Source organism: Plectropomus leopardus, chromosome 1, assembly GCF_008729295.1.
Source record: "Plectropomus leopardus isolate mb chromosome 1, YSFRI_Pleo_2.0, whole genome shotgun sequence".
Classification (NCBI taxonomy): Eukaryota; Metazoa; Chordata; class Actinopteri; order Perciformes; family Serranidae; genus Plectropomus; species Plectropomus leopardus.
The window spans coordinates 332,447-350,497 of record NC_056463.1 but is presented as its reverse complement, the minus strand read 5'-3'; the positions used below and the strand labels follow the sequence as shown (position 1 = coordinate 350,497).

At 40.2% G+C, this 18,051-nt stretch overlaps 1 protein-coding gene across 1 annotated transcript; it reads left to right on the top strand.

Annotated features, from left to right (window-relative positions):
• Positions 1 to 13,411: 13,411 nt before the first annotated feature.
• Positions 13,412 to 14,673, top strand: LOC121945868 (G-protein coupled receptor 52-like). The gene has a single exon (XM_042490231.1). It carries the CDS (start codon positions 13,412 to 13,414, stop codon positions 14,528 to 14,530), a length of 1,119 nt encoding a protein of 372 aa, XP_042346165.1. The 3' UTR covers positions 14,531 to 14,673.
• Positions 14,674 to 18,051: the final 3,378 nt, after the last annotated feature.

The window sequence follows — 18,051 nt, the reverse complement described above, 5'->3', positions numbered from 1 at the left end:
TTCAGGGCTCATTTATTCTCATTCCACTGGGTGGGCCATGCCCACATCCTCTGTCTTGCTAGAGTAGTGATGGTATTGATAGGCGGGTGGCCGAGCTATTAATAGCTGCACCAAATGAATGGAACTGAGGAAAGATGGAGGAGGGAGGGAAAGAGGGAAGAGAGGCAAATGACAGCAGCGGCACGGGGGATGTGGAGCTTATTAATGTCTGTTGTCTGGGCTCAGTGACGATATTAATGCTGATTGAATTTAAAGTAATTGGACTGTCGTCCTTATGGAAAGGATATCTGTATCGTAAATCAGCACTTTTTGGGTGTTATGTTTGTGACCCACAGCCGATGGGTGTTAAACCACGTGCAGTTTCTAGTCCTAAGCCTACATCACTAGAACACACTTCATTTTTTATTCTCATTCTTTTGTTCCTTTTTCTTTTCTTATAATCATTATACTTGGTGATTGAACTGATTTTGTGATTTTGAAGTTTTGTATTTATAGAAAGAAAACACAATATACAATTTTATTATATTAGTGCAATGCCCACTTAAAAGGTGCCTGTTCCGAATGGGCTGATTGCTTGGCCTCAGGTATTGCTGCTTGCAGCTTTCTCGAGAACCGCTCAACCAAAAAACTTCCCACTCAACACTGTGCTTCCTTGGGGCCTGTGCAATACAAACGGCATGACATAGTTGCATCCCCTATAAGAGAGTATACGCACCTTTGCTAACCCCTAGCTGTTTGGGACCAGGCTATTCCCAAAGTTTCATCGCTGATATTCAAAATTCATCCGTTCATCTGTTGTTGAATGCACTGTAGCATGTGATGGATAGTGAGTTGCACCCAGCATTACGTTCGACAGTGTAACAGTTAGAATAATGATCATAATTATACATTTTATTTATAAAGTGCTTCTAAAAGGAACTCAAAGATGCTATACAGAAGTAAAGTAAGTTGATAGGAGTCTCCTCTCAGTACACTACACATTGAACGCACTACTGATAAATATGTCTCGTAGATCTTAAGAGTGTGCATTCAACAGTGCACTTCCTTGGCTCCTCAACAATACACCCACTCAGTGTGAAGTCTGTCGAATGAACGGTTGTTAAGAAAATTGAAGGACAGACAGACAGACAAAGACTCCATCCATTTTATTAATTCTTTTTTTATCGACAGACTAGTAATTTAAGTTGTTTTTTTATCTTTTCAGTCCATTCATTTTAGTTAAATAGTGTATTGTCTCTCTTATTAAAATGAGCTGTAGCACGCAGGTTTTATACCCTAAAAGGTGGTTAAAGTCAAGATCAGCATATTTGTGTTTTTTGGTTTTCATTATTGCATGAAACGAGCAACCTGTTTTTATAGCTCCTTCTGCCTTATTGTAAAGGTCTTAAATATATATTTTTTTTACATTTTCAGTACACTCCCTTTATGAATGTGATTAAGATCACATTTTATTTACTGTCACCTCGCATGACATGATTGTGAAGTTCAACAAACTGGGAGGACAGACAGCAGAATGTGATCTGGTCGTTTGTAAATTATAGTGTGCACAAAATATGTATCATGTCAGTGTGTGCCTACAAGTTTTCATTTAGACTTGCAGACCTACACATACATCTATCAGTGAAAATAATGTTTAGGTCTTGAAATGCACTGTTTTTAATTTGGGCATATAGCTGCTCTATTTGCATAGACTGCTATAATCACCTGCAACTTTTACCAGTTTAAAGCCCATATCATTGTTTACTGTTTAGACTCAGACTAGATGAGATGGATAGCTGTTGTTTTTTTTTGTGGGGGTGGGGGTGTTATGGTGATAGCTGAAGGTGAGGTACTACCTATTCATGCTGCATGCAAGATGATGAAGAGTTGAAAGAAAGAAGGATTTTCAAAGAAGGATTTTCTGAAGTACTGTAGTTTATTTAATTGCTTATCTGTTGAGACTGAGAGAATTAAAACTTATCATAAATCATGTTGCGAGCCTCCACAGTGTTCTCAACCCTTCTGAGGAGTCCATTCTGGAGGTGAGAACCACTGGGTTAGACTAACTCACTTGTCATTTAGCAGCATGTGGCCCGTGGCCGGCTAGCTTGATATCATAGACTGCAAGTGTCATGTTCAGTGTTGTACTGCTCTCATCTACAGTCATCACACACAAAGTCACAAATGCACACTTCGTCACACACTCCATGGCCTGAGGGCATCGGAGACATTCACAAATAACTCATTTCTCAGCTGGCATAGCACTGTGTTTGGGGTCGGGGTTGGGGGTTGCTAGTTACATTTGAGCAACCTTTTCGTCTCCCTAGAGCTGAACAAGGTGTGCCGCCTCGCTTGAACCCACAGCTTAAAAAAGCTCGGCCAGCTATTTCCAGGACCGCCTTTCCAAAGACCAATCTCACTCACAGCACAGCCAGTGTGTTAAGAGGTCGGCATCTCTCAACAGGTTCAACGGCTGTCACCAGTAGCCTGGAACAGCAGTTTCACCACAGCAGGCTGTAAGGAGACTACACTGTATGAAACTGAAGGTCTTCCAAGGTGATTGCTTTGCAAAGGGCATTGATTTTTTCCCTTTAACTTTTCTGTTCAGTGCTTTTGTACAGTCTCCCACCCTTTTCTCCCTGGCTAAACACATTTGCTCCAGTGAGCTAGTTAAGTGATTTTGTACTTACAATTAGCACTGGCTTTTGTAACTGATTCTAATTCTTTAACAGCACCAAATTGAATCACTATACTTTAGACTGATGCACACAGAATGTTTCTGGCCATTTATAAGGAGATTCAATAGATCAAATTGTATCAATTCAGGAATAGATAAATGGAACTGAACAGATGTTCATTCATGTTGTTATTGTTTATGGTTTAGGTGCAATTACCCTAAACCCTGCCCTTTTTCTCATTGGTTACTTGGACACTCACTAAAAATAAGAACACATTATGACCCTGGTATAATTAGTTATCATAAAGAAAAGCTATTTTGAACTACAGAAATAAGTGCATAGTAAAAGTATAAAAACTAATTTCAGCCATACTTATTTTATGTATCCATCATTTTCTATTTCATTTCTGAACTTTTCTGAAATCCCCACCCATGACTTGAACCTTCTTAGTTTAATTCTTTACAAAGCATGTAATGAAATCAAAGCGCAAGTCAGTCCAGCACTGAGAGGTGCTTTACATTTTGATGTTGAATCATATTGAGGCCAGATGCCAGCTTAGTGATGACATTTAACGTTGTTGTACAATCAAAGCTAGCATCAGCCATGCAGCCAGGCTGGAATAATAGTACACCCACGCTTGATAACCCACATACAGATTCATGGAGTACAATGTACATAAGATAGGCTGCCATGGTAACTGCGAGGGTCTATGGACTTCTATCTGCTAGAAGTTGTCACCATAACACTTCTGTCTCCTTTCATCTTTGTCTCTTAACTTCTGCTTAAGTTCATTAAGTGCTTCATATTTGGATAATTGTAAACTGGGTAGGTGAATACACACTTCCAAATTTCACCTTGTACTTTTTTAGGCCTCTGGCAACCACATTATGTGTACACATGCAAGTCATAGTTTGAATTTCAAACAAAACTTGAAGAGGTAATTGGGGTTGAGTATGAGAGCACAAAGCATGTTGTTACTCACAGGGTTTCATGTTAAAATTGAATGGATATTTATATATTCTTATATTCGTTATGGATTAGAGTTACTGAAAATCACATCGTCTAGATTGACCACAGCATACAAAACCCATTTTTCTTAATTCAATGACAGGAGAGTAGAAACATCGCTTTTCAAATAAATTGCTGGTATTACTTTTTTTTCTTTTGGATGATGCACTGTAGAAGCACATGTGATGCATGCATTGAAATCAGTGTCAGAATCTAGTTTTATTGCCAAATACATTTACATATACAAGGAATGTGACTTGGTGTTTACCTATCTATTGAAGGACAAAACTCCAACTTTGGTGTTGTTGATGTTTGCACCTCTGCCAGATCTCACTGACCCCAAAAAGACATTGGTGTAAGTCCAAAAACATGCAGTGTGATCAATCAAAGCAGAATACTAAATTGTTTTTCTTGGGTCTTTAGACATTCACATTTGAGAGATAGAAGGTTTTTACCCCTAGCTAAAAAAAAGTCAAAATACTCGGGCTGACTAGAGTGCTTTGAAGCTTTGATCCTTGCCATGGTAGTTGATGTCCAAATCAGTATTTTAATATTAAATTTTTCTATGCCATTGCCCCGAAAATCCCAAATAGTCCATATATGTAGAAATAGTAATCCAACATGATACATTATGCAGCAACAATTTTCATTATTATTTAATCTCAGATGAAGGCATTTGAACTTAGTAATTACCTGATTTTGTTACTCTGACAGTTTGACTACAATGACAGGCTTGCAGGCTGCACACATGCATTTATTTGTGACTATCCACCATGATCAACTCACATGCACAAGAACAAGTAGTTTGCTCACCCTCCCACCCGTTGCCAGCGATTCTAACTATGTGGGAAACACTGAGATACCCAAGTAAGATGTTGAAAAAGTTAAGGGTTTTTAATAGTTAAATATTGCATAAAGACGACCCCAAATAGTCAAAAGCGAGATATGCTTTAGGAAAAAACAGTAAATCACAAATCTACAATGACTTTGGTAAAGCACCTGAAAACTGTAACTAACAGCTTAGCCATCTTGTAAAGTATTCTTTTTTAAGGCCTTTATGCCAGCAAAGTGGCTATTTATCATGTTATTTTATGTGCATTAACTGAAAAGTCCCGTCTTGAATTTCCTCTCCCTCGCGAAGCTTCAATTAATCGCAAGTATTTCTTAATGAAGCTTTGATTCTCCAGAACTGCAGAATTTTATACAGCCCTACAGTATAGATGCCTGCACAAACACACATCATGCACATACATTAAAATAATTCCTCTCTTTGTTGTATTCTCTGTCACTAGTTTGAAGTCTGCCATCATTAAAGGATGAAAAAAAAAATCCCCTTGAGGGTTTAAAGTCTTGTCACAGCCTTTCACACAAAAACACGCACACACATACTGCCCATAGCCCATCCTGCTTCATAGTATCTGTAGGGACCAGCTGCAGTGCATGGCCACAACACAGCCAGGCAACACCACTTCCATTCTTCCGGCCTCACAATATAGGTCTATTCACAGCACCCCTCCCATCCCAGCTCTGTGTCTGTCTCCATAATGCAGCCTTCGAGCTCCCATTCACATATCCACAGCAGGACCCCAGTAGGCACCACAAAAGGACACACTTCCTGTCTTCCACAGCTTTAGGAAAAGCTATATCAGGAAAAGAAAAACAAAAATCATATCTGTCATTTGTCATGTCTAGTAATTTATGAATTTGGAGTATTTAGGGCACATACATATGCATGGAAGATTTTCATTAATGAAACATTTCTTGCATAGATGGAAATGAAGAAGCAATACCACAGGTTTGATATCATTGTATAGGTAACAGTATGTTTTGTAGCTGTAAATGGGCTGCCATACAGTAGTGAGTAAATCTGCTACGTGTGTGTAAGCATAGCCTCCTAGCCATACTGACACTGATATGACAGCTCGGATTAAAGGAGATCCAGCCTGCAGCGTCTTCTCTGGTCAAAACACTTCTGCGTCTCAGCCCTCATATCAACTGCAGCCTCACAGCCAGAGGAGATCTCTGCTTGTCCCTCTTCCCCACTGCAGAGTTGCACTCTTTAATTCAATAAATGTACAAGAATCTTCATGAACACCATCACTAACATTTTCAGATAGATGTGGAGTACATTTTAAATAGGATCTCTTCAGGAGAAGTACAAAAATTAAATTATGTGATTTATTTGCAGTTTAAGCAAGAAAAAGCTTAAAGAAGACATTTCCCATAATCAGTAATAGGGTAATACACAACACTAAACTGACAGTAGTGACACATACATGATTAAGAACAACAGGCCACTAACAGACTAAACTTTCGACATTTCTCTGAGGAAAGTATTGCGTGGTATTAGTCTTACAAATGAAATTGCAAAATGTCGGCCATGACCTATATTTTATACAATGGCATAATTCAACAAATACCCATTTATTATTCTTTGATTTTTTTTTCAAAGTCACTGAGACTTGTTGTTTACATTCAGCCTTTACAGATGACTAATAGATGCATGTTATGTCCTGACCTACATACTGCAAGGACAATAGGTGCTACAGAATAATGAATTTAAGTATCTCAACCTGAGCGTTTGGACAGGTCCCCACCGCCATGTGTTGCGAGGTTTCGTGAAGATGATAGATGGTGATTTCAGTAGGCAGGCTGTCTGACGTTGACCTTTTGCTCCTCTTTACCATTTTAACTGCGGCAATCCCAGTGTACGAAGTATACATGGTGACATTATGCTGGAGGTGAACATGGTATATAGATATTTTCTTCAGTTAAGGGTATCCAACATAAATTGTTGTGAAATGTGATAAAAATAGCTTAACTTTGTTGTGTACATGCTGTGAGCAGTCTCCTGTCTTTACATTTGACATTTTCCTCTTCCCACTGTGTCTGCTTCATACATCTTCCCTTGTTATATTACCCAAAATAGAATCGGCCCTCACAGCCATTACTCTCTAAAACAATAACCATAACTAGCTGCCTTATGTGACTAACTTTACTGTGGCTGATTCTAAGGGAGATGTTGGCTAAATTTGAACTTCAAAATTCACTGATGGCATTTCAGTTTTCTGTTTTTATGCTTTTCTGTAAAACTGTATACAGCAGGATACCAAAGAGCCAAGAGAGGCAGCAAGTCTAACAAAGAAAGTCTGGCTTTTACTGCATTGTGTGTTTTAATTGTCACAATATCTACATTTTCAGGATTTCAGTTTTGGCTGTGTCAGTCTATGAAAACTCTATTTCCAATGCAGTTTTTATGATGAGCAAGTAACCTTCCTGCAGTAAAGGCAATGACTACTAATGTCAGTGGTTGAGATTCTTTCTCTTTCTCAACCTGGGAACTGAATCCACACAATGCTTGGCCCACTGTTGATAAATATAAATACCAGCTTCTGCCTGCTAAGCTGGTTTAGTGTTGGTCCGTTGATGGTGCTTGCTCAATGTTTGTATCCAGGCAGTGAACCAGCTCTAATCTGCCCCAATAACCACCTATCCCTCCATATCCCAACCCCCAGACTCTTGGACAAGAGAGTGATCACAGTTACAGAAGCCATTACATTTAAATTTTATGCTTCAGGCAAATTGAATGACCTGAAATTCATTGACAGCCAACCTTACAAACAACAATTGGTAGCTAAAAGAAGCTGAAGCACATACATTCATATAAAGAACAATGAATTAGTAATGCCTTCAAAATACTGCCACACAGTATAATGGAGTTTAGCTGCAGAGCGAGGGTGCTTCAGAACTTAGTAATGATAAATTGTAGTTGGAGCAAGCCATTCCTGTACCCTAATTTTTTTCTTTGCAATAGAAATATAAAAGAGCCACAGAGACTGCAGTAGAAATGACCAATTACCAAATGTATGGCAACAAGGACCAAATGCTTTACTATCGTCGTTATTCAATATCAACCGTGAATGCCATGACTTTGTCTAATAAATCATAATCCATTAGGCCTGAGCCGAGTAAACAGTACTTGTGTCTGTATCTTCAGTACACGTTGTGTCAGGCTTACCTTCACTGACCATAAGTATCGATAGGCGGTGCCTTGCAAAAACACTATTTGACTTATGTGAAAAAAACACAAAAAGAGGAAATGGAAAGTGCTGCAGGTCTGCATGACCCTACCAAGATTTTTAAAAAAATTGTCTTCTCGCGTCTTGTCATTTTAGTCTGATCACACCAAGGCAAAGTGTTGAGCTCACAAGCTCCTTCCACCAACACCAGCTGGGACAATTTAGTTTAGAGAGACACAATTTGGTGTTTTACAGACACAGCCTTACAATCACTGAACCCTTTCAGCTTTCTTTGTATTTATTACTAAACAAGAACACCGACAATGAGAAATCAACACAATTTGGCTAACAAACAAGAATAATAAATAACTAACAATAGAAGAATACGATATGTGCAAATTTGCTAATTTACCCATGTTGCTCTTGGGAAGAGCTGCCACTATTGATGATGTCATTGGACCAGGGCTTACAGTACTGATGGCCCCTTGATCAAAATTCCAGGCTGGCTACTGTAAGCATTTATATGGTCATCAGGGTCTGTAATTTCCTTCAAACAGCTGAGATCTCTGAGAAACATTTTTTCATTCTGCTCAGCATGTAAACGTATAGCAAAATGACAATAAAGCTGAATAGAATAGAATCGAATCTGAAAGCGTATTTGTACAGACAGGCTTTGCATTAACCTTTGAGTGTGAAGTTTGTCATTTGTTTAGTTTTAATGATTTATTTTATTGATCAAGCATTTCTAATGCTTGATCAATAAAGGTGCTGCACATATAAACTTTTCTCATTCACTTTAACACTCACCTTGTCTTTGTATAATGTCCTTGAACAAAATGGTGAACCCCCTACCTCCTTACTTTCCATACTGTAAGCTGCTGAGGATAAGCGTATCAGCTTAACACCTGTAATGTAGTTGTAAACTCCCTGCTTTTGCCAACACATTGCTGTTGAGACTGGAATCAGCAGGAGCCCAGGGGTGGAGGAGAGTGGGATGCTGGGAAGCAGTGAAAGGTGAATCAGCCTCCACCTTTGTTTCCAAGTGGCCCCGCTGGCTTTGTTTTGGAGCAGAATGAATTATTAACAGTGGCCTTCTGGTCGTGTTTTTTTTATCCGAGTCCACCTCCAAAGGTAAACTGTGCTGAGAGATCTCCATTGATTGGCTCCTTCCATAGTGACAGCACAACTACCTGTCTACCGAAACTTTTGTTTTTTTAGTCCTCACTTTGTCTCTCGTTATTTTTAGTTTCCTTTCCTTCTTACCCGTCCTTCTTTTTTTCCATCCCACTGTTTCTCTTGAATGACCAAATTAAGCAACACAGGTGCTTAAATATCTGGTCTCCATGGCAATAAAAGAGCTGTCCTTCTGCATGACAGACTTTTTTATACTCCAGTTCACAATGACATTGTAAAGGGATGTTCCACTTCCAAGTTGAATAATTGAATAATAAGAGTTTGACCTCATAAACATTAATTATCAGACAATAAACCACACCTGTAAAAACTGACTGAAAAGTCCTGTCATCATACATGTTTTATGTTGTCCATGTTGTACGGTTTCACTACGTCACAACTTTTGGCTCAAAGTACAATATGGTGATACAGCCTGCATGTGTTGCATTTTTTAGCAATGTGTAGTAGAGTTTTAACCAGGTGTCTCAACAGTGATTTAATTAGATTTTTCAGATTGGTAAACCATAAACTGAGCTAGGAATGCCTTGCCAATATAGTAAAATTTATTTTATTTGCATGCGCAGTAAAGTGAGGCAATACTTATTCTTCTGCAAACTAATACAGTCAGCAAAATTATAATTGAAACACTATATTCAAAAACTGTTATTTATTATTTTTTAATGTTATTATTAGTATTTCAGAAAATCTAATAATAGCAATGTTTAATGTTGTTATTTAATGTTGATGATATTATTGTTGATAAACTTGAAAAACAATAAACAAAAAGAAAAAACATAAAATAGTATGAGTAATTTGTTTTTATCTAAAGCAGTACACATAAAGAATAACTAGCATTTTTTTATTTGCAAAATGAACATATCATTCCTTTTAATTCCTTGTAATGGCCATTCAACAAGTTAACCCCTTTATCAAATATTAATGTTGTCAAAAGTTAGAGTATCCCTTATTTTAAGCATTAATACATTTAAAAATATGTATAAATAGCTAGGTAGGATACCTGAACTGCAAACAGGTATTAAAGATTTTTTGTTGAAATAATGAAATCTTTACACTAGATGCTCTTTTAAATTTAATTCCAGTGGCTGCTGCTTCATATTCAACAAGCCATTTTCATTAGGTTAAATGTTCGGTCATAAACAGGTGTGTTAAAGAATTGGATTGGCTGCGTGCCATCTTTTTCTGCATAGTATTCTTATCACATTCATCTTCCTCGAGGACACACAGTCATGCTGAGGTTCAGCCAATTTCTGTCTGTGAAAGTCTCTTCCTTTGGAAGGCATGTAATTTCTCTTGTCGTTGTTTAGATAACATATTTTATTTTCCTTTGAGGGTTTGATACATGACTTTCTGTGTGGATTTGAAAAAACACTTTTCTAAAATGTGGTTTTGTCATATTAGATGTGCAGGTATATAGCATCATGTTTTTCTTTCCTTATTTACATCCACATATACATAAGCATACTTTGTAGGTTGACAGGATGTCTAGATTTTTTCCATTAAGGATGTAATTCTTGTCAAGCAAAGCACTCTGCTCTTCCTGGAAGAGGCCAGGTGCAGTGTTTTCCAAAATAGCCATATCCCATCTAACCTGCAGCCAGCCACTCCTCATCATCGCTAACTGGCTTTAATTGTAAAAAACAAACAAACAAACAAACAAAATGACAAAGTTGGCAAAGTTGATCTGAATTTTCTTCTTAAAAGATTCTCCTCCCTGGCCTTGATGCTTGACAGTTTCTTTCCATCCGCCCTTCTGCTCAGCGAATTTGCTGTCACTTGATCCTCTTTATCATCTGCTGGCCAGAGGATGCTCCCAACTGGCCGAAATGCTGGGCAACTGTAACTAAGGAGCAGGCATAACTGTGCTAAGCTGTCAGTTGAATAAAGAATAAATAAAGTATTCAGAAGAACCTAGAGCTTTTGCTAGATAGGGAGAAAAATCATTTTACAAGGATTACTTGTCCAAGGTGTTGCATGTGATGGAGGTTGAGTGTCATCCTCTATTCATTAACATTATCTACTTATGTATTAAAGACAGTGAGGCTGAAACTGAGTCTGATGACCACTGACATTTTCATTTTCATTCCTTCTACTCCCCTAAAAAAGAGACAGTATATCGTGTGACTCATTAGGTCATAACATGTATATTTAGCTTTTTTTTTTGGCGTGGATATTTTATCTCATCTTGTATTTTCACTATTGTTGGTTTCTATTATATATGAATTAGGTAGACTTGAGGGTTTTGTTTTTTACTCGGGCGAGGTAGATGTATGGAGAGGAGATTTAGGGGAAGGAGAAGGACTGAAATAGGGAATGAAAGAAAGAGGGGGTCGCGGGGACTTTGGTTAATAGAAAACAGACTGTGAAAGATAAGTAATATGTAAATAGGAAATGTATCCCAATTCACCTCTGGGTGCAAGCCAGTGTGAGAGACAGAATAATGTGGCAGGGAGCCTCAGGTGCAGCTGGGATGGGAGGAGGCGGGGCAACGCACGAGAGGCTGAGGGAGAGAGCGAGAAAGAGGGAGGGTTCATGTGTGTCTGTTTGAGTTTGTGTGTCTGTGTGTGTGTGTGTGTGTGTGTGTGTGTGTGGAAAGAGAGAGAGGCTGAGTGTGCAAGCTAGAGAGATTGTGTGGAGAGGGAGGGAGGGAAGTGTAAGCCAGTCACAGCATCTCTCCTTCTCACTGCACCAGGGCTGAGGGACTCTTCGTCCCCTCGCTTCCCTCGCTGCAGATTTAACTCATTTCCATCAGCGCAGTCATCCTTTTTTTTTCTTGCCTTTTACTTGCTGCTTGTGACAGATGCATTGCATTCATCCCTTTCTGTGTACCAGGATTTAAGGATTTTTACATTGAAAGCGTGGGTTGTCCTGTTTAACGGAATTAAAAGGGGGACGTTTGCAAAGGACAGTGCTTGAAACTGGGACTCCGACTGGGACTTGGTCTTTTCTTTATGCTGCTAGAGTGGATTCCCTTTTGTTGTGCTGCCAGTGTTTTGTTCCAGGCGACAGACACACTGAGAAAGGAGTTGTAGGACCCTCATACCACTACAACTCAACAGAGCGCATACTTTAAAAGACTAAAGCAAGTTAGAAAACCTATGGTTGTATGAAGCACTTGAGGAAAAGGTGCACAGCCTCCCCCTGCCAGAGTGTCACAACAAAAACGCAAGTTAACATGTTTATGGGATAAATAGGCGGATCGCTGATTGATCCCCACACCCCCCTCCATCTCTGCAAGTGTCTGCTACAGGATTGCTGAGGAGTCGAAGTGAGAGGAGCGCTGAGCTATTCAGCTGGCCTCTCATTGCTCCAGGAGAGTCCTTCTACCTGCCTGCATGGCAGTCTTACATTCAGCTCTTTTATCAGCTGCGGGACTTTTACATTTGTTTGTATTTCTCGACTTGCAGTCCAGAAAGCTGAGAGGCAAGTCTGCACATTTGGATTTAAACTTTTAATCACTTTAAAAGCAGAACTCATCCAGACATTTCGAACCGCTTGGTTTTTTACCTCATTCTGCCGAAGGGATGCCTTGTAAACACATTTTTCCCCCCAGCACTGTGTGTGCTGAGAGAGCTGTGACATTATCTCCTGCGGAGATCCCCATGTTGTTCTAGTCTGTGTCTGTGTTTTGATTCAGACAATAGCTGGGCATGCATGGGCTCCAGACACTGACCAGAGGACCACCAAAATAAGGGAAGCCCGCTGTAACATTGTAAACACGCCAGCGCCATGGCACAGTGAAACTTTGGATTGAATAGAGGAGTTGATTCGCAGAGATGGATATAATTTTCTTTTCCAGAGAGACTCCTAAGAACTCTTTCCCCCTTAGAAATGGTTGCCTCACATTTATTTTTTTTTATAGGTAACCACTCAGTAAATTTCATCTGATCTCCAGGAGTGAAATAAGAGCCCTACCGTGCTTACTCATCTGATCTCCTGTGAGGATCCGTCAAGAGCAGAGAGCATTGTGCTTTCCGTCATGCTTTAACCTCTTCGTATGGTGTCCTCTCGCGCATCTTCTGTGCTCTCTGCCCTTGTGCGGACAGCTTATGCCTTCAGCCTCCCTGTGGCAACCCTCATTAGGATCAGGAGATGAGGCCACAGACTGGCAGGCAAAGCAGCAGGGAAATTCGCCTTTGGGATAGATGCCTGCCACAGCTCTAATGTTACCCTGCTTTACTGAAGGAATACATTTTTTCCCCCTCTACTCCTGACTGTTACCCACCCACTACTTTCACTAACCATGAGTGATTGGAAAAGGAGAGCTAAACGGGTTGTCCTACCCTCCCAGAGGCTGTATTGATTTTCCTCTAGTCAGTGTTCATTTGATTGAGACCCAGCTATGTGAGAGTAAGGTGAAAGAGAGAGAGAGTGTGTAAGAGAGAGTATTGAGCTCCGTTAACTGAGGAAGGCTGCAGACACCTGGTGTAGAGCAGGTGGGGGGGGCAGGGGGGGCAGGCAGTTCTCCAGTTTCAGACCAGCTGCCTTATGGGTGACACACCACAAACCTGACCCACCTGGATAGCACCCAGAACAATGAACCAGTCTGAACTGACAACGGACCCGGTGCTTGCTGCCAACAGCAGTCATGCAGACTTCTTTCCTGGCAGGGCCACCAATCACTCTTGTCCTTTGGGCTGGGGGCTGAATGAAGGCCTGGAGGCTTGCGTCCTGGAGACTGCTGTCATTGTACTTCTGACAGTGCTCATTATTACAGGGAACCTGACGGTGATCTTTGTGTTTCACTGTGCCCCTTTGCTACACCACTACACCACCAGCTACTTCATCCAGACCATGGCCTATGCTGACCTGCTGGTGGGTCTCAGCTGCCTGGTGCCCACCCTGTCTTTGCTCCACTACCCAGCAGGTGTCCAGGAGCCCATCACATGTCAGGTCTTCAGCTACGTCATCTCGGTTCTGAAGAGTGTTTCGATGGCCTGTTTGGCTTGTATCAGTGTGGACCGCTACCTGGCCATAACTAAACCACTGTCTTACAACCAGCTGGTGACGCCATGCCGGCTGCGAGGCTGCATCACCCTCATCTGGGTGTACTCCAGCCTGGTTTTCTTGCCCTCCTTCTTTGGGTGGGGTAAGCCAGGCTATCATGGGGACATTTTTGAGTGGTGCGCTCACTCCTGGCCCACCTCCGCACTGTTTACAGGCTTCGTGGTGTGTTTGCTCTATGCGCCTGCTGCACTTGTGGTTTGTTTCACCTATTACCATATTTTTCGCATTTGCCAGCAGCACAACAGAGAGATCAGTGAACGGCGGGCACGTTTCCCCAGTCAGGAGATGGAAGCTGGCGAGGGGGGTAGTAGTGGGCATCATGGAGGGCATGGACCGGATCGGCGTTATGCGATGGTGTTGTTCCGCATCACCAGTGTTTTCTATATGCTCTGGCTACCCTACATAATCTATTTCCTGCTAGAGAGCTCCCATGTGCTGGACAGCCCTGCCCTCTCCTTCATCACCACCTGGCTGGCCATTAGCAACAGCTTTTGCAACTGTGTTATCTACAGCCTGTCTAATAGTGTGTTCCGCTTGGGCATGCGTAGGCTCTCACAGACGATTTGCTCCTTCAGCCACTGCGCGGCCGATGACAGGGACTTTGGGGAGCCTAAACCGAGGAAAAGAGCAAACTCATGCTCCATCTGAAAGGATGAGGATACTGCTGGAATCTACGAATGGGGAACATGAATCTTAACGAGTTGAGCAGCTAGTTAACTTTCAGTAACCAAACAGAAAACAATTTTTCTGTTTTATCAGCCTGTCAGCTGACACCAGTGACATTGCTGTGGTCACAATAAACTATGGTTACAAGCTCTTAATGGAGATGGGTGCAGTGTCTGAACAGCGAGATTTAATGAGATGGGCACTCTGTGATGGCTTTTATTCTGTGGTATGTGAATTAGCTGTGGATCATATAGAAGGTAGTCTCCCTGTGGCTTTCTCAGCTTTTACATCTTACTGTGTGTCACTGTATCAGCCTGGTCAGACATAGTGGGATAACCGTAACCCCAAAAGATTCACAAACATCTTCTCAGACTTGAAATGTGACCACACTTTTTCATGCCTGTTAAATTTTGTTAGTGGTTGTGGATTGGATCGATCTTTGTGCTCTATATGACTGTCATTAGCAGAGACAAGGTAACTTGCACTTACTTGTGCTCATAAACCTGTTTAAATGGTTTTTTGACTTTTTAACTGTATAAACACACACAGCGACAATGATGACAGCCATTATGCTGCCGATAAATCACATATTGCGTACGGCCTTGACTGTTTTCTAGAGGAAAGGACGCAGTCCATTTTTGCTAAAGTATTTTTGGTTGAGTCAGTAAACATGATGTGCACAGGTGAACAGGAGAGAGATGCAGAAAAATCATGGTATTGTGGTGCATTTTTTCTATAATTAGAGTAATTGGCCAATAGTGATCTGACAGCTGGTTGAAATTTGTTTTTTCAGACCTTCTGCAAAACATGCTGCATGATGAAACATTGCACAGCAATCTTAAACCATGAAACGCCATTATAGCACTGTTATTCCTACATCATGGCATTAGACCAAGGACTGTTAAAAATGTCTAAACTTAGAAAAAAATTAAAAAATCAAGTGAAAATCCCCCATATTAAGAATTAATAAAATTTTCACTTGACTCAGCATGGTTAGTAATTTAGAGATTCAAATTGTCTACTAGTGCTTACTGCTGTAGTGTGACCTGTATTAGATTTTCCACAGATAACATGCTGCTTTTACTGTTTACTGATTTCAATAATACCTAATTATGGTTGGCCACCATTCGATTGGTTCCCCCCTTCTAAAAAAAAACACCTTATTTCCAGAATTCAGATAAAGGATGTATCAGTTTGACACTAAGACCTTTGTATTGATGGCAGTGAACTGATGCTTGGGCCAGATAACTACCCAGCAGAGTTTATTTTTTCTCTGGCTCCTCCCTTACGCTTATGAAATAGCCCATCAGCGCCAGCACTCTCACCACTGATGTGGCATTCCTGATATGGCTGTATTATGAGTATTCTGCTAACAGTTTGATGCATGAGTGCTCATGACAGCCATTTCTAACCAGCAAATAAATATTACATCCCCTCTGTATATGTAGGACCATGTGGATAGTGATCAAACAGGAGAATTGGCAAAATAAAACGGCATTATCGTAATATGAATTTAAGATTTTTATTTATAATGAAAATGGTTGAGGATTAGAAACTCTCTGGGATGTTATTATTCATAGATGTTGGATGTTGCTTTAACCCCACTCACAAACTTCCCTGAGTCTCTTAAAGGTAAAAAAGCTTATAGGCAATGTAGACTGAAATATTTAGGCAGGTTTTGGGTACTTTGCATCAGTGCCAGTTATCCTTGTTAAAGATGATATTGGATTTTTTTTTTCCCAGCAGCGATGGACAGGGGTTCAGGTTGATGTGATCTGATCTGTCTGGAGGTCGCTGTGAGGTCAAAACTTAACTGATCTGAAATTACATGCTTAGTTGTGATAAAGGTGGAAGGCTATAAGTAGCTTATCTTGTGGTGGTTTGTTAAACTATTGGCCAGAATTCTCATTACTTGTAATTTGCTCCACTGTCTTTCAGCTATACCTATCTCGATGCTGATTAAAAAGTTACTGCCTGCAAACTACAGGCCCTAATGTGTCAACATACTTCTAAATGCTTTTGTGAATGACCACTGTATTTAGTGTGCACTTCTCACAGGGTCAAACCTAACTGGGAATCACACTTTAAATTTGGACCAGTTGAATTTTTCTTGTCTTTTTTCATGATGTCTGTGCCCAAGAAAGAGATGACTGGGCAAACTTTAGGTGTTGAAACTGAGTCTCTATTGCATTGTTTTCTAATAAAAAAAAAAATAGAATTAGTTCTTCTACTGTGCCCATTCCAGCTTGGTAAATTCGAAAGACTGTTCCCCTATTTGGGGCTTTTTGCTATACAAAGTGCAGACGATGTGTGTTGTTAAAGTAACCTACAGTACAAGACTGCCTTTGGTTATGATTCTCATCCTTTGCTACAGCACAGAAGGATAGTCAATCACTTCAGTTTACCTTGTACATTCCCTTCATGATCACTGGATCAGTGTCAAAGCATAATTCTTTTTGAATACAGCCAGGTACTATAGCCATTAACTAATTTTCCCTCTTTGCTTATGTAGAAGTGTCATCTGTAGTTTAGGCCTTGCTTATACTGTATGTCCCTGCTAAAAACCAAGTGGCACAGCAGTCCCAGCCCCTTGATATTGTAACTGCATTCAATGCTGCTTCAAAGTAGCCTGTGTAAGTCATTCCTCTTTTTAAAGCTGCATTAAGTGACTTTTGAAAGCTAGAGGCAGAGAGACCCTGAGCCTTAAAGCTTGATTTATGTTATATGCTTCTTTACATCCTACAAAAACAGAGCTACATGATCATTCCCATTCTGATGAATGTAAGTACAATAGTGTTTTTAAGCTGAGGTTTGGAAAACCAACATCACCAACAAAAAAAATGTCTCTTTTGGTTTATCTAAATACTTTCTTTATCGGCCCTTTGTTTACTTTGGTTCTCTGCAGTTTTGCATGAGGCCCGTAGTCTACAGTCAACTTAAAATACTAGTGTGCTGGGAGTGGCTGCCCATGGTCTGTACTGTATGTGCTGGCATTGTTTTGGTTGTGTTGGTTCAGACAACTACAAATCTGTGAGTGTAAAGTTGCAGTATGGGATGTCGATTCTTAGCGGGATCATCAGCATCAATAACCCTTTAACATTGCCAGGAGTTGTTTGATTCAGTGTAATTATAAACTATATTGCTTTATGCAGCTTTAATGCATTACAGATTGTTCTGTATATGTGCCTAAAGATGTATTTTGTAGGAAAAGTGAAAAAAAGAGGTTGAGAAGTAATTTCAGTTACATGGACATGCTGCACTTTTTAAAAAACATTTTCCAGCTCATGAGCATATCTTGTGACCGTGTGCACATTTTAAGGTACATTGTTGTTGGATTTAGTTTTCCATGACTTTTAGCTTAAAGAGGTTTCCACTTGAACCAAGAACGGGTCAAGTCATTCATGTATCACAGTCGATCTGCCTTCTGCCTTCAAGTGGGTACATGTTATACTATCTGATGTCTTCATCAGATCTGTAAGATAAGAGCAGACAGCAGATTTGTC

What these genes read in the sequence shown, in the direction of transcription:
- LOC121945868 (XM_042490231.1), top strand. Translation starts at nt 13,412, where the DNA reads ATGAACCAGTCTGAACTGACAACGGACCCGGTGCTTGCTGCCAACAGC.